At 46.7% G+C, this 17,091-nt stretch overlaps 2 protein-coding genes across 5 annotated transcripts in view; one reads left to right on the top strand and one right to left on the bottom strand.

Moving 5' to 3' along the window:
* CFAP61 (cilia and flagella associated protein 61) overlaps positions 1 to 14,234 on the bottom strand; it is an 844,658-nt gene extending 830,424 nt beyond the window's left edge. For 2 of the 3 annotated variants that reach the window (XM_063918168.1, XM_063918169.1), the window contains exons 1-2: positions 13,921 to 14,234; positions 11,089 to 11,234 (exon numbers count right to left, since the gene is read on the bottom strand). In XM_063918168.1, the coding sequence (XP_063774238.1) occupies positions 11,089 to 11,231 (143 nt within the window). In that variant the 5' untranslated portion in view covers positions 11,232 to 11,234; positions 13,921 to 14,234. The remainder of the gene's footprint in view (positions 1 to 11,088; positions 11,235 to 13,920) is intronic. The other variant, XM_063918170.1, reaches the window with a different exon arrangement.
* Positions 14,217 to 17,091, top strand: part of CRNKL1 (crooked neck pre-mRNA splicing factor 1) — a 166,720-nt gene continuing 163,845 nt past the window's right edge. The window contains exon 1 of one of the 2 annotated variants that reach the window (XM_063918172.1): positions 14,217 to 14,457. In XM_063918172.1, coding sequence (XP_063774242.1) covers positions 14,287 to 14,457 — 171 coding nt within the window. In that variant the 5' untranslated portion in view covers positions 14,217 to 14,286. The remainder of the gene's footprint in view (positions 14,458 to 17,091) is intronic. The other variant, XM_063918171.1, reaches the window with a different exon arrangement.

Raw genomic sequence — 17,091 nt, 5'->3', positions numbered from 1 at the left:
AATCATACAAATTCACAAGATCCACACCATGATTTAACAAGCATTTTAGATGCCACTGATTTAGCTCATTGATAAAGATATTGGGCCTGCTGCAGAGCTGGAACACAAATTGGCTGTACATGCTCCAGCATCGTGTGCACAGAAAGTAAATGTGCATATTCACCAGTATGCAGAATTATAACTATTTTTGCGAGTGGACAACACTTACCTGTACACTTGTTTTTGATAATAGTCATTGCACACTTGCATCAGTCTATAATTGGAGTAAATGATACACACAGAAACATGCCTACACGAGAACGTCCCATTACCACCCAGTGATGTCACGTAAGTCGCAAGTGTAAGCATTTGAAAAGAGAGTGATTCTTCACTGGCTATAACTGCTTGGTTTCGGCGCAGACACAGTGTGAAAACACATTAAAAGTGCATCGCAAATGTACATGCTTTCAACTCTGCACCAGGCTCTGCACCATTGCCTGAATAAGAGTCATACTTGCCGACTTTCTGTTTCTCTTCTCTGGGAGAAGCAGGAGACGAGATGCAAATGACTATATTGGGGCTGGGGCCGGGCAATTCTCACCATCAGGTCACATCCCCATCACGGCAAAATGCCACGAATCACAGGACCATAGGGAAGGGGCAGGACTACAATGAAGCAGTTTGCATCATTTTAGCCATGCACTTTTCTTATAGACCCGCAACTCCTGGTATTATCTCCCCATCCTGGCACCATCACTAGGGTTGCAGGAGCTGCACCTACTCTTCTGGAAAAAATGGGAGCTTAACCACTTTATAGAATATATGGGGGAAGGGGGCCTTGGACTGCACACCCTAATTGTAACTATAACAAGAGGTGCTACCATGCTGAGACTTGTAGTTCCACAAAAAAAAAAAAAAAGAAACGCAGATGCACACTCTATAGTACTAAGCAACGTTAATCAGAATAATTCTAATAAACTCTGATTAATCAGTTAACTGGCTAATATTTTTTCACAAAATTGTAATATAACAAACAAGGGATGGCACTACTACAGGGATGGGGAACCTTCAGACCTCCAGCTGATGTTGAACTACACACACCAGCATGCCCTGCAACAGTTTTATCATGGCCAAATAGCAAAACAGTAGCAAGGAATGCTGGTATGTGTAGTTCCACAACAGCTGGAGGGCCGAAAGTTCACCTACCCTTTAGTAGTCCCATACAAATCAGTGTAAGTTTATGTCTTAACGCCAACTGAAAAAGAAAAAAGAAAATCTGATGCTCTATAAAAATAAGAATTTACTTACCGATAATTCTATTTCTCGTAGTCCTTAGTGGATGCTGGGGACTCCGTAAGAACCATGGGGAATAGCGGCTCCGCAGGAGACTGGGCACATCTAAAGAAAGCTTTAGGACTATCTGGTGTGCACTGGCTCCTCCCCCTATGACCCTCCTCCAAGCCTCAGTTAGGACACTGTGCCCGGACGAGCGTACACAATAAGGAAGGATCTTGAATCCCGGGTAAGACTCATACCAGCCACACCAATCACACCGTACAACTTGTGATCTGAACCCAGTTAACAGCATGATAACAGAGGAGCCTCTAGAAAAGATGGCTCACTACAGCAATAACCCGATTTTCTTGGTAACAATAACTATGTACCAGTATTGCAGACAATCCGCACTTGGGATGGGCGCCCAGCATCCACTACGGACTACGAGAAATAGAATTATCGGTAAGTAAATTCTTATTTTCTCTAACGTCCTAAGTGGATGCTGGGGACTCCGTAAGGACCATGGGGATTATACCAAAGCTCCCAAACGGGCGGGAGAGTGCGGATGACTCTGCAGCACCAAATGAGAGAACTCCAGGTCCTCCTCAGCCAGGGTATCAATTTTGTAGAATTTTACAAACGTATTTGCTCCTGACCAAGTAGCTGCTCGGCAAAGTTGTAAAGCCGAGACCCCTCGGGCAGCCGCCCAAGATGAGCCCACCTTCCTTGTGGAGTGGGCATGTACAGATTTTTGGCTGTGGCAGGCCTGCCACAGAATGTGCAAGCTGAATTGTACTACAAATCCAACGAGCAATAGTCTGCTTAGAAGCAGGAGCACCCAGCTTGTTGGGTGCATACAGGATAAACAGCGAGTCAGATTTCCTGACTCCAGCCGTCCTGGAAACATATATTTTCAGGGCCCTGACAACGTCTAGCAACTTGGAGTCCTCCAAGTCCCTAGTAGCCGCAGGCACCACAATAGGTTGGTTCAGGTGAAACGCTGAAACCACCTTAGGGAGAAACTGAGGACGAGTCCTCAATTCCGCCCTGTCCGAATGGAAAATCAGATAAGGGCTTTTACAGGATAAAGCCGCCCATTCTGACACGCGCCTGGCCCAGGCCAGGGCCAACAGCATGAGCACTTTCCATGTGAGATATTTTAACTCCACAGATTTAAGTGGTTCAAACCAATGTGACTTTTGGAACCCAAAAACTACATTGAGATCCCAAAGTGCCACTGGAGGCACAAAAGGAGGCTGTATATGCAGTACCCCTTTTACAAACGTCTGAACTTCAGGGACTGAAGCTAGTTCTTTTTGGAAGAAAAATGACAGGGCCGAAATTTGAACCTTAATGGACCCCAATTTCAGGCCCATAGAAACTCCTGTTTGCAGGAAATGTAGGAATCGACCCAGTTGAATTTCCTCCGTCGGGCCTTACTGGCCTCGCACCACGCAACATATTTTCGCCAAATGCGGTGATAATGTTTTGCGGTTACATCCTTCCTGGCTTTGATCAGGATAGGGATGACTTCATCCGGAATGCCTTTTTTCCTTCAGGATCCGGCGTTCAACCGCCATGCCGTCAAACGCAGCCGCGGTAAGTCTTGGAACAGACAGGGTCCTTGCTGGAGCAGGTCCCTTCTTAGAGGTAGAGGCCACGGATCCTCCGTGAGCATCTCTTGAAGTTCCGGTTACCAAGTCCTTCTTGGCCAATCCGGAGCCACGAATATAGTGCTTACTCCTCTCCATCTTATCAATCTCAGTACCTTGGGTATGAGAGGCAGAGGAGGGAACACATACACTGACTGGTACACCCACGGTGTTACCAGAGCGTCTACATCTATTGCCTGAGGGTCCCTTGATCTGGCGCAATACCTGTCGAGTTTTTCCCAACGGTTTATAATCATGTGGAAGACTTCTGGGTGAAGTCCCCACTCTCCCGGGTGGAGGTCGTGCTGAGGAAGTCTGCTTCCTAGTTGTCCACTCCCGGAATGAATACTGCTGACAGTGCTATCACATGATTTTCCGCCCAGCGAAGAATCCTTGCAGCTTCTGCCATTGCCCTCCTGCTTCTTGTGCCACCCTGTCTGTTTACGTGGGTGACTGCCGTGATGTTGTCCGACTGGATCAACACCGGCAGACCTTGAAGCAGAGGTCTTGCTAAGCTTAGAGCATTGTAAATGGCCCTTAGCTTCAGGATATTTATGTGAAGTGATGTCTCCAGGCTTGACCATAAGCCCTGGATATTCCTTCCCTGTGTGACTGCTCCCCAGCCTCGCAGGCTGGCATCCGTGGTCACCAGGACCCAGTCCTGAATGCCGAATCTGCGGCCCTCTAGAAGATGAGCACTCTGCAACCACCACAGGAGGGACACCCTTGTCCTTGGTGACAGGGTTATCCGCTGATGCATCTGAAGATGCGACCCGGACCATTTGTCCAGCAGGTCCCACTGGAAAGTTCTTGCGTGGAATCTGCCGAATGGGATTGCTTCGTAGGAAGCCACCATTTTACCCAGAACCCTTGTGCATTGATGCACTGAGACTTGGCTCGGTTTTAGGAGGTTCCTGACTAGCTCGGATAACTCCCTGGCTTTCTCCTCCGGGAGAAACACCTTTTTCTGGACTGTGTCCAGGATCATCCCTAGGAACAGAAGACAAGTCGTCGGAACCAGCTGCGATTTTGGAATATTGAGAATCCAATCGTGCTGCCGCAACACTACCTGAGATAGTGCTACACCGACCTCCAACTGTTCCCTGGATCTTACCCTTATCAGGGAATCGTCCAAGTAAGGGATAACTAAAATTCCCTTCCTTCGAAGGAATATCATCATTTCGGCCATTACCTTGGTAAAGACCCGGGGTGCCGTGGACCATCCATACGGCAGCGTCTGAACTGATAGTGACAGTTCTGTACCATAAACCTGAGGTACCCTTGATGAGAAGGGTAAATTTTGACATGAAGGTAAGCATCCTTGATGTCCCGAGACATCATGTAGTCCCCTTCTTCCAGGTTCGCAATCACTGCTCTGAGTGACTCAATCTTGAATTTGAACCTCTGTATGTAAGTGTTCAAAGATTTTAGATTTAGAATCGGTCTCACCGAGCCGTCCGGCTTCGGTACCACAACAGTGTGGAATAATACCCCGTTCCCTGTTGCAGGAGGGGTACCTTGATTATCACCTGCTGGGAATACAGCTTGTGAATGGCTTCCAAAACTGTCTCCCTGTCAGAAGGAGACATCGGTAAAGCCGACTTTAGGAAACGGCGAGGGGGAGACGTCTCGAATTCTAATTTGTACCCCTGAGATATCACCTGAAGGATCCAGGGGTCTACTTGCGAGTGAGCCCACTGCGCGCTGAAATTCATTGAGACGGGCCCCCCACCGCGCCTGATTCTGCTTGTAAAGCCCCAGCGTCATACTGAGGGCTTGGCAGAGGCGGGAGAGGGTTTCTGTTCCTGGGAACTGGCTGATTTCTGCAGCCTTTTTCCTCTCCCTCTGTCACGGGGCAGAAATGAGGAACCTTTTGCCCGCTTGTCCACGAAAAGACTGCGCCTGATAATACGGCGTCTTCTCATGTTGAGAGGCGACCTGGGGTACAAACGTGGATTTCCCAGCTGTTGCCGTGGTCACCAGGTCTGAAAGACCGACCCCAAATAACTCCTCCCTTTAATAAGGCAATACTTCCAAATGTCGTTTGGAATACGCATCACCTGACCACTGACGTGTCCATAACCTTCTACTGGTAGAAATGGACAACGCACTTAGACTTGATGCCAGTCGGCAAATATTCCGCTGTGCATCACGCATATATAGAAATGCATCTTTTAAATGCTCTATAGGCAAAAATATACTGTCCCTATCTAGGGTATCAATATTTTTAGTCAGGGAATACGACCACGCCAACCCAGCACTGCACATCCAGGCTGAGGCGATTGCTGGTCGCAGTATAACACCAGTATGTGTGTAAATACATTTTAGGATACCCTCCTGCTTTCTATCAGCAGGATCCTTAAGGGCGGCCATCTCAGGAGAGGGTAGAGCCCTTACAAGCGTGTGAGCGCTTTATCCACCCTAGGGGGTGTTTCCCAACGCACCCTAACCTCTGGCGGGAAAGGATATAATGCCAATAACATTTTAGAAATTATCAGTTGTTATCGGGGGAAACCACGCATCATCACACACCTCATTTAATTTCTCAGATTCAGGAAAACTACAGGTAGTTTTTCCTCACCGAACATAATACCCCTTTTTGGTGGTACTCGTATTATCAGAAATGTGTAAAACATTTTTCATTGCCTCAATCATGTAACGTGTGGCCCTACTGGAAGTCACATTTATCTCTTCACCGTCGACACTGGAGTCAGTATCCGTGTCGGCGTCTATATCTGCCATCTGAGGTAACGGGCGCTTTAGAGCCCCTGACGGCCTATGAGACGTCTGGACAGGCTCAAGCTGAGTAGCCGGCTGTCTCATGTCAACCACTGTGTTTTATACAGAGCTGACACTGTCACGTAATTCCTTCCAACAGTTCATCCACTCAGGTGTCGACCCCCTAGGGGGTGACATCACTATTACAGGCAATCTGCTCCGTCTCCACATCATTTTTCTCATCATACATGTCGACACAAACGTACCGACATACAGCACACACACAGGGAATGCTCTGATAGAGGACAGGACCCCACTAGCCCTTTGGGGAGACAGAGGGAGAGTTTGCCAGCACACACCAGAGCGCTATATATATACAGGGATAACCTTATATAAGTGTTTTTCCCCTTATAGCTGCTGTATCTTTAATACTGCGCGTAATTAGTGCCCCCCCTCTCTTTTTTAACCCTTTCTGTAGTGTAGTGACTGCAGGGGAGAGACAGGGAGCTTCCCTCCAACGGAGCTGTGAGGGAAAATGGCGCCAGTGTGCTGAGGAGATAGGCTCCGCCCCCTTATCGGCGGCCTTATCTCCCGTTTTTCTATGTATTCTGGCAGGGGTTAAATGCATCCATATAGCCCAGGAGCTATATGTGATGCATTTTTTTTGCCATCCAAGGTGTTTTTTATTGCGTCTCAGGGCGCCCCCCCCCAGCGCCCTGCACCCTCAGTGACCGGAGTGTGAAGTGTGCTGAGAGCAATGGCGCACAGCTGCAGTGCTGTGCGCTACCTTGTTGAAGACAGGACGTCTTCTGCCGCCGATTTTCCGGACCTCTTCTGCCTTCTGGCTCTGTAAGGGGGCCGGCGGCGCGGCTCTGGGACCCATCCAGGCTGGGCCTGTGATCGTCCCTCTGGAGCTAATGTCCAGTAGCCTAAGAAGCCCAATCCACTCTGCACGCAGGTGAGTTCGCTTCTTCTCCCCTTAGTCCCTCGATGCAGTGAGCCTGTTGCCAGCAGGTCTCACTGAAAATAAAAAACCTAAACTAAAACTTTCACTAAGAAGCTCAGGAGAGCCCCTAGTGTGCACCCTTCTCGTTCGGGCACAAAGATCTAACTGAGGCTTGGAGGAGGGTCATAGGGGGAGGAGCCAGTGCACACCAGATAGTCCTAAAGCTTTCTTTAGATGTGCCCAGTCTCCTGCGGAGCCGCTATTCCCCATGGTCCTTACGGAGTCCCCAGCATCCACTTAGGACGTTAGAGAAAGTAGAATTTCCATTATCACATTGTGTGTTGTGAAATATGCAGTGGGCTAGACTCAATTGAAGAGGAATTATTACACTCAATAAGGGACACTATTCAGTCCTTTAGTGGTATAATAGAAATTAAAAGGCATATTTACTTTCTTGTTTTAGATCTCATAACTATAATTTCTTATTGACACTTATCACAGCAATAAGGAATTAAGTATCGTCAAAATGTACCTACAGTATACTCCAATGATGTGCGTTCAGGGTAGGTAGAGGGGGCAGAGCCTCACCTGTCATACTCTAGTATACTCCAGAGTTTTGATTATAAAATGATTAGAATAATACAAAGAAGATATTTAGAACTTAGAAATATCATCTTTGTATTATTCATATCATCTTTGTATTATTTTAATCATTTTTATAGTCAAAACTCCACACCAAATTATATGTGTGTGTAAATCTGGCTCTGATACTAACCAGTGCCTCCCCAGCCATTTACCTCAACACACCTCACTGCTCTACTCAGATAGTGGGACAGAGGCTCCAACAGGGCAAGTCTTCTGCCATGTGTTAGAAGTAAAGTGATGCTAATGCAGTTACTTTATGTTCTAGTTTAGGGTACATGCACGGTAATCAGATCACGTATGTGTTGGCTACCATTCCCAGGGAAAAATCCTATGGGGCCAAGCTCCAGAATGGTTAGCAGTGCAGAGGTTGGTATATTCAAACTTGCAGTAGCCCCCTGGAAGAACATCGTCTCAGCGGAAGTGACGTGCCGGTGCCCGGAGGCGCGACCATGGTAACGCTGCATAGCAACGGAGAAACATGTAATAAACCCCGTGAATCAGTGCTGCGGGCAGCACAGCTCTTAATGTAAGAAAAAAACAAACAGTACTGCTTTGTTACAGTATAATTCATCAAGTACTCTGCCGAAAAGTGTTTCTAGTACTCACTCAACTGTGCAAACATTACAAATAACTTTAAATTAAAGTGCATAAATCTTGAAATAGGTAACTCAACCTCTGTTGTGTGTCGAATCACAACACATTGTGCAAATACCTGCTTAACCATAAAAAACTTTTTTGTTGTTAACGCAACTCTATGCCCCTCCAATGTCATAATATAGCAAAACTACACAATGAATAAACATTATAACTTACTCCGGCAGCTTAATGTGGATGGCCTGCCTTCTTGCCAACGCTTGTGTGACCTTTATATGACACAATGCGCTCATGCTGGGGACATGGCCTGCTTAGTATATATCATTACGATTAAAGAAAATTTATGAGCCCTAAGTTGTCATTCAGGCCAACAGGTCTAAGGGTGTTGAGTCTATGTATCCACATAGACTCTAGTTGCAGGAGTTTTCTGCCTCTATTTCCTCCCCGGGTGGAGGGCAACAACTATTTCCTACCCGAGGACAGGGCAACAACGGGCATGGCCAAATTCAAGTCAGTGCCGGAGCATTTCTTAACACGCAGAAACGGGTGCTTCAAATGCACAGGATGCACGACATGCTCGCACATGTCTGTAGGTGACAGCATTACGCATCCGTGCTCTGTCAAGAAGTTCCCTATCAGATGGCCTTTGACCTGCACCACTAAATTTGTGGTTTATGCCATAATATGCCCTTGTGGCAGGTACTATATCGGTTAAACCGAGTGCCGGTTTAAAATTAGGATGGCACAACACAGGTTGGCCATAAGAAATGCCCTGGCCTCGGGTAAGGGGGATCAACCGGTGGCTAAACACTTCCTTGAACATAGACATACTATGGCCACCTTTAAAGACAGAATTATAGATCATGTTCCAGAGTCCACCCAGGGAGGAAATAGAGGCAGAAAACTCCTGCAACTAGAGTCTATGTGGATACATAGACTCAACACCCTTAGACCTGTTGGCCTGAATGACAACTTAGGGCTCATCAATTTTCTTTAATCGTAATGCTATATACTAAGCAGGCCATGTCCCCAGCATCAGCGCATTGTGTCATATAAAGGTCACACAAGCGTTGGCAAGAAGGCAGGCCATCCACATTAAGCTGCCGGAGTAAGTTATAATGTTTATTCATTGTGTAGTTTTGCTATATTATGACATTGGAGGGGCATAGAGTTGCGTTAACAACAAAAACAGTTTTTTATGGTTAAGCAGGTATTTGCACAATGTGTTATGATTCGACACACAACAGAGGTTGAGTTACCTATTTCAAGATTTATGCACTTTAATTTTGATCAAAAGTCTTAGATGTATAGATGTAGTTATTTGTAATGTTTGCACAGTTGAGTGAGCACTAGAAGCACTTTTCGGCAGAGTACTTGATGAATTATACTGTAACAAAGCAGTACTGTTTGTTTTTATCTTGCATTAAGAGCTGTGCTGCCCGTAGCACTGATTCACAGGGTTTATTACATGTTTCTCCGTTGCTATGCAGCATTGCCATGGTCGCGCCTCCGGGCGCTGGCCCTTAAATTCCGCTGAGACGCCGGGCTGGAGGCTTGGGCGGCGCGGCCAGAGGCACACGCAAGAGGGGATGTTCTTCCAGGGGGGTAAGTTACTTTGTCTATTTAAACACTTTGTTGATTGTGATGCACTAATCCTGACGAAGGGGGAGACCCCAAAACGTTGATTTGCACGAATACAGGTTTGTTGTGATTTCAAGCCTCTGAGTGCCTCCTCATCTTTTCACCGTGTGAAATGTTTTTGTCTACAATAATTCTTCTCTATAATAAGGTGTATATTTACTAAAGGTATAAAGCCCTAAAATCCCTGTAAAACAAAATAATTTATTTATTTATTTTGCTTTTTTCATTAAAAAAGACCCAAACACACACTGCGCTCGCCATCTGGATCCCGCCTTTTGGGATTCCGGCGTTAGTCTAATGAACGCCAGGATCCCAACCGTCGGGATCCCATACTGATCCCCTGTAGTTCTATATTTGAAGGGGGAGATTCAAATGTTTGAAAAGTCGGTTGGGTGTCTGTTTTTTCCTGTCTATTAGATAGGAAAAAACAGACTCCCAACTGAGTTTTCAAACATTTGAATCTCCCCCTAAGAGTCTATGTATTAAGAGACCCCTGTGAAAGTAAAGTTATCTAAGGCTACTTATTGCAGCCATAGAAAATCTTCAGTCAGTTTAAAAAAAAAAAAAATCACCACGGCAACTGAGCGATGCCGCTTCGAGATTTGTTAAAGAAATTAAAATAAATGTTGGGATCAGTATGGGATCCCGACGGTCATCAGACCGATGCCAGAATCCCGACTGCGAGTGCAGCGCGTCCCCTCGTGAGCACGCTGCGCTCGCCACACTTTAGGCCCGGTGGCAAGCTTTGCTCGCCTCACTAATTTATTCCCCCTCGGGGGGTGGCGTGGACCACCCCCACTGCCCGAGTGGGGATTCCAGGCCACGGACAGGATTCCGACCACCGGGTTTCCCCTGGCTGTCAGGATTCCAGTGTTGGTATCCTAGCCGCTGGGATCCCAACAGCCGGGAAAGTACCTGCTTCCTGAACTACAGATGTATTCACTTACATCTAGCCTTCTGCCATGTTAAACAGCCATTCTAGTCATGCATTGGTGTGGGGTGAGTTGGTAGCACTGAGCGTCTTTTCATGCGTCTTATTCGCAAAACAATGTGAATAGGACGCACAAGCATCTAATTCTGATTAAAATGATATGTAGCATGCCTATATTTTGCGTGCAACCATGGCTGTATCTGCATACAAAATGGTATGTTACTGTAAATTCCTAGAAAACACTGTAATGTACCATTTCATATGCAGATACAGCTGCAGACGCAAACAGAATTTAGGCATATCATTTTAATCAGCAGAGTCTGCTTTTGCATCTTATTCACACAGCGATGCAAACAAGATGCATTTTCGGCAAAAAAAGACACCCGACACTAACGGAGTTCACGCCACTGTACATTTATCCACTTGTTCAAAACAAAATCTTTACACACCTCAGAATAGCGGCTCAGTCCACTTCCACAACATTGATATTGATTTTGCAAAAGGGCATTTAATGAGCCCATAATAAATCACCCTAATGTATTTTTCTAGTCATTGATTTAGACACAATATGCATTATGGTTATTTTTAAAAAGAGTCAATATTTTTGCAAGAAAACAGGACAGGTCTAGATATATCCCGTCACCACCCTTACCAACAACAGAAAATAACAGGTCCCACTCTAGAGCTATATTTCCTAGTCTACTTACAGTAAATATGTGACGTTCACAGTTCCAAATATTTGCTGTGTGACAGTTGTTTTTAGCATGGAGATGCCATCAACATCGAGACACTCTGTTCTCCTGATGGTCACCAGTTCTGTTGTGCCACTTGGTGAAGTCAGAGTAGTCATTCTCTGAAATACAGCAGGGAGGGCATTGCAAAGTTAATAACAAATACAATGTAAGGATGACAAAGATCTTCGAACAGACAAAATTATTCTTAACATCAGCGCATCATAAAACAAAAAAATGTGTTTTGAAATAAAATACATTTCAAATTTTGATTATATTTATCAGAAAGCTCACGGCACTGCAAATTACACCTGCTGCACTGAATAATCACTTTAAAATGCACTTTGTGCTAATGTGTTGATGCAGTGGTCATTTACAATGAATGGAGCGAAACACAATACACACTTTTCTTTAATGGAAGCATGTGCTTTTATTTCTGCAAATGAGCCCAGATATCTGCCAAAGCATTTGTGATGAAAGACTGCTGAAGTTTTCACTGGCTGATGAGTGGAGTTGGGTAGAATAAGCACGTGCTTTTCACTGGCTGATGAGTAGAGTTTGGTAGAATAAGAACGTGCTTTTCACTGGCTGATGAGTAGAGTTTGGTAGAATAAGTACGTACTTTTTACTGGCTGATGAGTGGAGTTGGGTAGAATAAGAACATGCTTTTCAATGGCTGATGAGGGGAGTTGGGTAGAATAAGCACGTGTTTTTCACTGGCTGATGAGTGGAGTTGGGTAGAATAAGCACGTGCTTTTCAATGGCTGATGAGTGGAGTTGGGTAGAATAAGCACATGCTTTCCAATGGCTGATGAGTGGAGTTGGGTAGAATAAGAATGTGCTTTCCAATGGCTGATGAGTAGAGTTGGGTAGAATAAGCACATGCTTTCCAATGGCTGATGAGTGGAGTTGGGTAAAATAAGAATGTGCTTTCCAATGGCTGATGAGTGGAGTTGGGTAGAATAAGCACGTGTTTTTCAATGGCTGATGAGTGGAGTAGGGTTTAATAGGCATGTGCTTTTCAATGGCTGATGAGTGGAGTTGGGTAGAATAAGAACGTGCTTTTCAATGGCTGATGAGTGGAATTGGGCAGAATAAGCAGGTGCTTATCAATGGCTGATGAGTGGAGTTGGGTAGAATAAGAAAATGCTTACTGATGAGCGGTGTTTGGTAGAATGAGGACAGGCTTCACATAGTATGCAGTGGGTACTCCTAGTTTTGTTTAACACTACAGAAATGCAATTTAAGGCATTCTTTGGGGTGACGGGGCAGTCTGCAGTCCAAGTGTGTGGGGTGAGGGGGCAGTCTGCAGTCCAAATGTGTGGGGTGGAGGGCAGTCTGCAGTCCAAGTGTGTGGGGTGGGGGGCAGTCTTCAGTCCAGGTGTGTAGGTGAGAGGAGGCAGTCTGCAGTCCAAGTGTGTGAGCTGAGGGAGTAGTCTGCAGTCCAAGTGTGTGGGGTGAGGGAGTAGTCTGCAGTCCAAGTGTGTGGGGTGAGGGGGAAGTCTGAAATTCAAGTGTGTGGGGTGAGAAAGCAGTCCAGGTTTGTGGGGGTGAGGAAACAGCTGGCACTCCAAGTGCGTGTGGGGGAGGGTCTGCAAACCAAATGTGTGGGGGTGCGGGGGCAGTCTGCAGTCCAAGTGTATGGGGTGAGGGTCTGCAGTCCAGGTTAGTGTGGATGGGGAGGCATTCTGAAGTCCAAGTATGTGGGGTGAGGTGGCAGTCTGCCATCTAAGTGTGGGGTGAGGGGGCAGGCTGCAGCCTAAGTGTGTGGGGTTGAGTATGCAGTCAAAAGCTGGGTATGGATTTGTTCAATTTGCTGGCTGTTGGGATCTCGGCGGTCAAGATACCGAAACCGGAATCCGGACTGCCGACAATGCGACTAGCTGAATCCTGGCAAAACAGGACACTATTCCCACTCGTGGGTATACACGACACCCATACAGTGGGAATATATCATGTGGCGAGTGCAGCGAGCCACCAAGCCCGGGATGCCGCTGTCAGGATATGGACAGCCGGAATCCAGCCCGCCGGTAAATCATACTGGATCCGCTGGGTGCACACTAGACAATATTTTGAACAATTTGCACGATTCTGACAGGACGGAACGACAAATTGTTCAAATTGTCCAGTGTGTACACACTATTTGCGTGCCGCCGCGGTCGCCAGCACTGTCTTTTGGTCAGGCCTACATGCAGCAAAATCTGAGATTATTGTCAACGACAGCATACTCCTTGATGTAGCCACGGACGATATCTTTACAACACTATATCGTTGCGCGGGAGTTCACGGAAAATTGTTGACCATTGTTTGCTGATCATCTAATGTGTATCCAGCTAAAAGTCTGTCTGTGTGTTTTGGGTGCCTCTTCTGGTATCTCTGCTTAATTAAAGCTATCAGAAGCTGCGTCTACAAACTTGTGGGTCATTCCATGTCAGTTCATCCATGCACATGACACCCAACGACTCAGATTTTCATGATACTTAGCACACTTGATACTACCACATAGCTACTAACCCATATAATAAAGGGTACACATAATAAAGTGATATGTGGATTAGGCACTGAGATGCGATTTTTTTTGAAACCCCATATATTTCAAAAACAGTGAGGCCTAGATAATAATTTTTTGTTAACAAGGGTTAGTAGCTATGTAGTAGTATCAAGTGTACAAAGTATCATGTTGGTGGGTGTCATGCCTGGGTGAACTAACATGGAATGACCCTTGTGTGATAGATAGATAGATAGATAGATAGATAGATAGATAGATAGATAGATAGATAGACAGATATCTCCATAGGTGCTGCTCACCGGTTATCCCTGTGCCTCCCGCCTGTATCCCCTGTGCCGGGTAATAAGAACACAGACCTAGATCAGTGTACTAATGATACAGAAGTGGACGCTGTGTTTGGTTGCTATAGAAACCCAGGGGCCGGCCCTTGCCTTTAGTTTGGTCTCCGGGAACATGGCCGCCGTGCAACCAGTCGTGAGCGCTCTCATTGAGCAGAAGCTATTGGAACCAGGAAAAGGTCTCTAGGCTCGTGCCCATTTACTTGGAGTACACCGCTGTCGCTGTGTCATAGACATGGCCGCTGTCTCGCAGACGCGGGACGCCGGGACACCGGGACACATGGGTCTCTAGTGTGCAGAACGTGACCACAGGAAGGTCGGAGCGTCATGTGCTGCGTACGTCAGCGCGTCCCGGTGGGCGTGGCGGCGGTGTTACGTTTCCGTGTGCGTTCTGCTGCTCGGTCCACCAGAGTGCTCCTGCTGGTTGTGGTCAGGGGTGAGCGGGGAAACATGGCGTCCACGGCGGCTGGAAAGCAGCGGATTCCCAAAGTGGCCAAGGTTAGTGATGGGCGTGTGAGCTGACACTCTGGCTGGCTCAGGGGTGGCTGTATGCAATGGCAGTGCCTAAACGTATGTCAGTGGTACAATGCAGCAACCGGGATCCTCTCTGTCCCCGTGTCTCCGGACGTATCCCTCCATCAGTCGTACAATACAGTTCCCCTGAGTCTGTGCTGTCCATGGGGTTATACTGACCACCTGCTCACGCTCTGTTTAGTCATCTCTAGCTGGCCTGTAACATAGCTATGTATCAGTAGGCATTGCCACCTGTCACACTGTAGTAGCACCACGTTACAACGGATACAGTATGCTATACCGGCCATCAGTATACCAGCAGCAGCAGGGTGAGCGCTAAAAAGCCCCTTGTAGGCTTGCTGCGCCCGCCACACTGCGGGCACAGTGGTACGTTGCGCTAGCCACATGTTATATAAATATAGCCGGTGTCGCCGGGATTCTGGCGTTGGCATTTCACTGCCAGTCAGGTTTCCGCCATCTGTATTGTGATTGGCGGTATCCTGACTGGCGGTATGTTAACCGCTTCCTGTTACGACCTTGTCTTCTTGTAGTCTGTACTCCTGTATGGTCGGTGTGGGCTGTAAGAAGTGTCATTTTCATTTACTTGGCAGAAATATAACTATATTAACAGTTTCTTATATAGCGCAGCATATTTCGTTGCGCTTTACAATTAGAAATATATGGTAATCAGCTATGTTTAAGTAGGTCATGCTGAGGCTTGTGGTTCTTCACCAGCTGGAAAGCCACCTATTTGCTGGACACATTGCTTCTCAAACTTCCATACCAACAAGGACATAAGCAACAGCTGTAAACCTTGTAACTATCTGATCTTCTCATCAATAAACTAAATAATTCCCTCTGTAATAGCCCAAAACTTTGGAGCATGTAAGCAGTAAGTGTTGGTACATTTATGAACATGATCCATATACTGTGCCATGCAGCTGGTAATGCGTCATCTGAGGGATTTCATGTTCATTCTTTCAATGTATACTATAGTAGGCATTTGAGGAGCCTGAAACTTGGTTGAATCCTCCTATTATTCAACCAATAATACACAGTACGCCGGCGCATGGCTGATGGCTGTCGTTTCCTTGCAATCACCTCTGCCTGTTTGACAGGCAGAGGCGGTTGCTGGGCGGGAGAGGGCGGCTCTGCCGTGTTTTGTGGGCGTGGGCCGGCCAATGTGGGTGGACCGCAGCGGCTGCATGATGCTGCAAAAGCTGCGCTGGCCGGGAGCTACTCCTGAAGTACAAAAGCATCGCCGCTGTGCGATGCATTTGTACTTCAGCGATGGGCAGGGACTGACATGCGGGGCGGGCTAGCCCTGTGCTGGGCGCCCCCCAATATGTCTGTTTTCCTGATCGTAGCTGTGCTAAATTTAGCACAGCTACGATCAACTCGAAATGACCCCCTTAGTCTTGGGTCCTCTGCTTTTCTCAATCTATACCTCATCTCTTGGTAAACTAATCAGCTCTCTTGAATTTCAGTATCATCTGTACGCAGATTATACTCAAATCTACCTATCCTCCCCTGATTTATCTTTATCTGTATTGGGCTGTGTCACTGAATGCCTCTCTGCTGTTTCATCTTGGATGTCATCTCACCACCTCAAACTTAATATTTCCAAAACAGAGTTAATTATATTTCCACCGGCCAATAGTAGTTACCAACCTGATATCTCTATCACTGTTGATAACTCAGCAATCATCCCTACAGGACAGTACTCACTGGCAGATGTGTGCTGAGCGTGCGGGGGGGGGGGGCGCTCACTTTACCCAGCAGGTGAAGTGAGCGACCCGCTAGATTGGCCAATCTAGCACCAGCGTTAGCGATGCGCATCGCTATCGCTGTGAGGGGTACACGGAGAGATCACTGCTTAAAATCTAAGCAATCTAGTCAGATTGTTTAGATTTTAAGCAGCGATTGCTCCGTGAGTACCCCCCTTACCTCACAAGCTCGCTGCCTAGGTGTCATTCTTGACTCTGAACTGTTCTTTGTTCCCCACATTCAGTCTGTCTCAAGATCATGTTGCATACATCTAAGAAACATATCCAAAATACGACCATACCTTACACAGGGTTGGGTTTGCGTGACCCGCAATCAGGAGACCGCCATCCAGTGTATCTCTGGGATGTCAGCAGCGAAATGCCGGTGGGGGTTGGGGGGGGGGGGGGGGTTGGGTTGGCGAGCGCAAGAAGCCCATTGCTGGCTTGCTGTGCTCGGTGGCGACCTGTGGTCAGTCCTCCATTGGTTATCTGTATTATACTGTATTCAATGCTGTATAAGGTACTTTTACTCACACACAAGGCTATTAACCATACTACACCAACATACAGCTCTTTGCTTATCTCAAAATATCTCCCAACCCGGCCCCTTCACTTTTCACAATATCTACTTCTCTCATCCACACTTATTACTTGCTCCCGTGCACATTTACAGGACTTTCTTCAGGCTGCACCCACTCTGTGGAATGCCCTACCACGCACAATAAGACTCTCCTCTAGTCTCAAAACCTTCAAACGTTCCCTGAAAACCCACCTATTCAGACAAGCTTATCAAATTCCAGAACCACTCGCATAACCTTCATAAGCTTTCCTATCCAATTATATCCCCACTGTA

The sequence above is a fragment of the Pseudophryne corroboree genome, chromosome 4 (genome assembly GCF_028390025.1).
Source record: "Pseudophryne corroboree isolate aPseCor3 chromosome 4, aPseCor3.hap2, whole genome shotgun sequence".
Taxonomy (NCBI): Eukaryota; Metazoa; Chordata; class Amphibia; order Anura; family Myobatrachidae; genus Pseudophryne; species Pseudophryne corroboree.
This window is presented reverse-complemented; position numbering and strand designations above follow the sequence as displayed.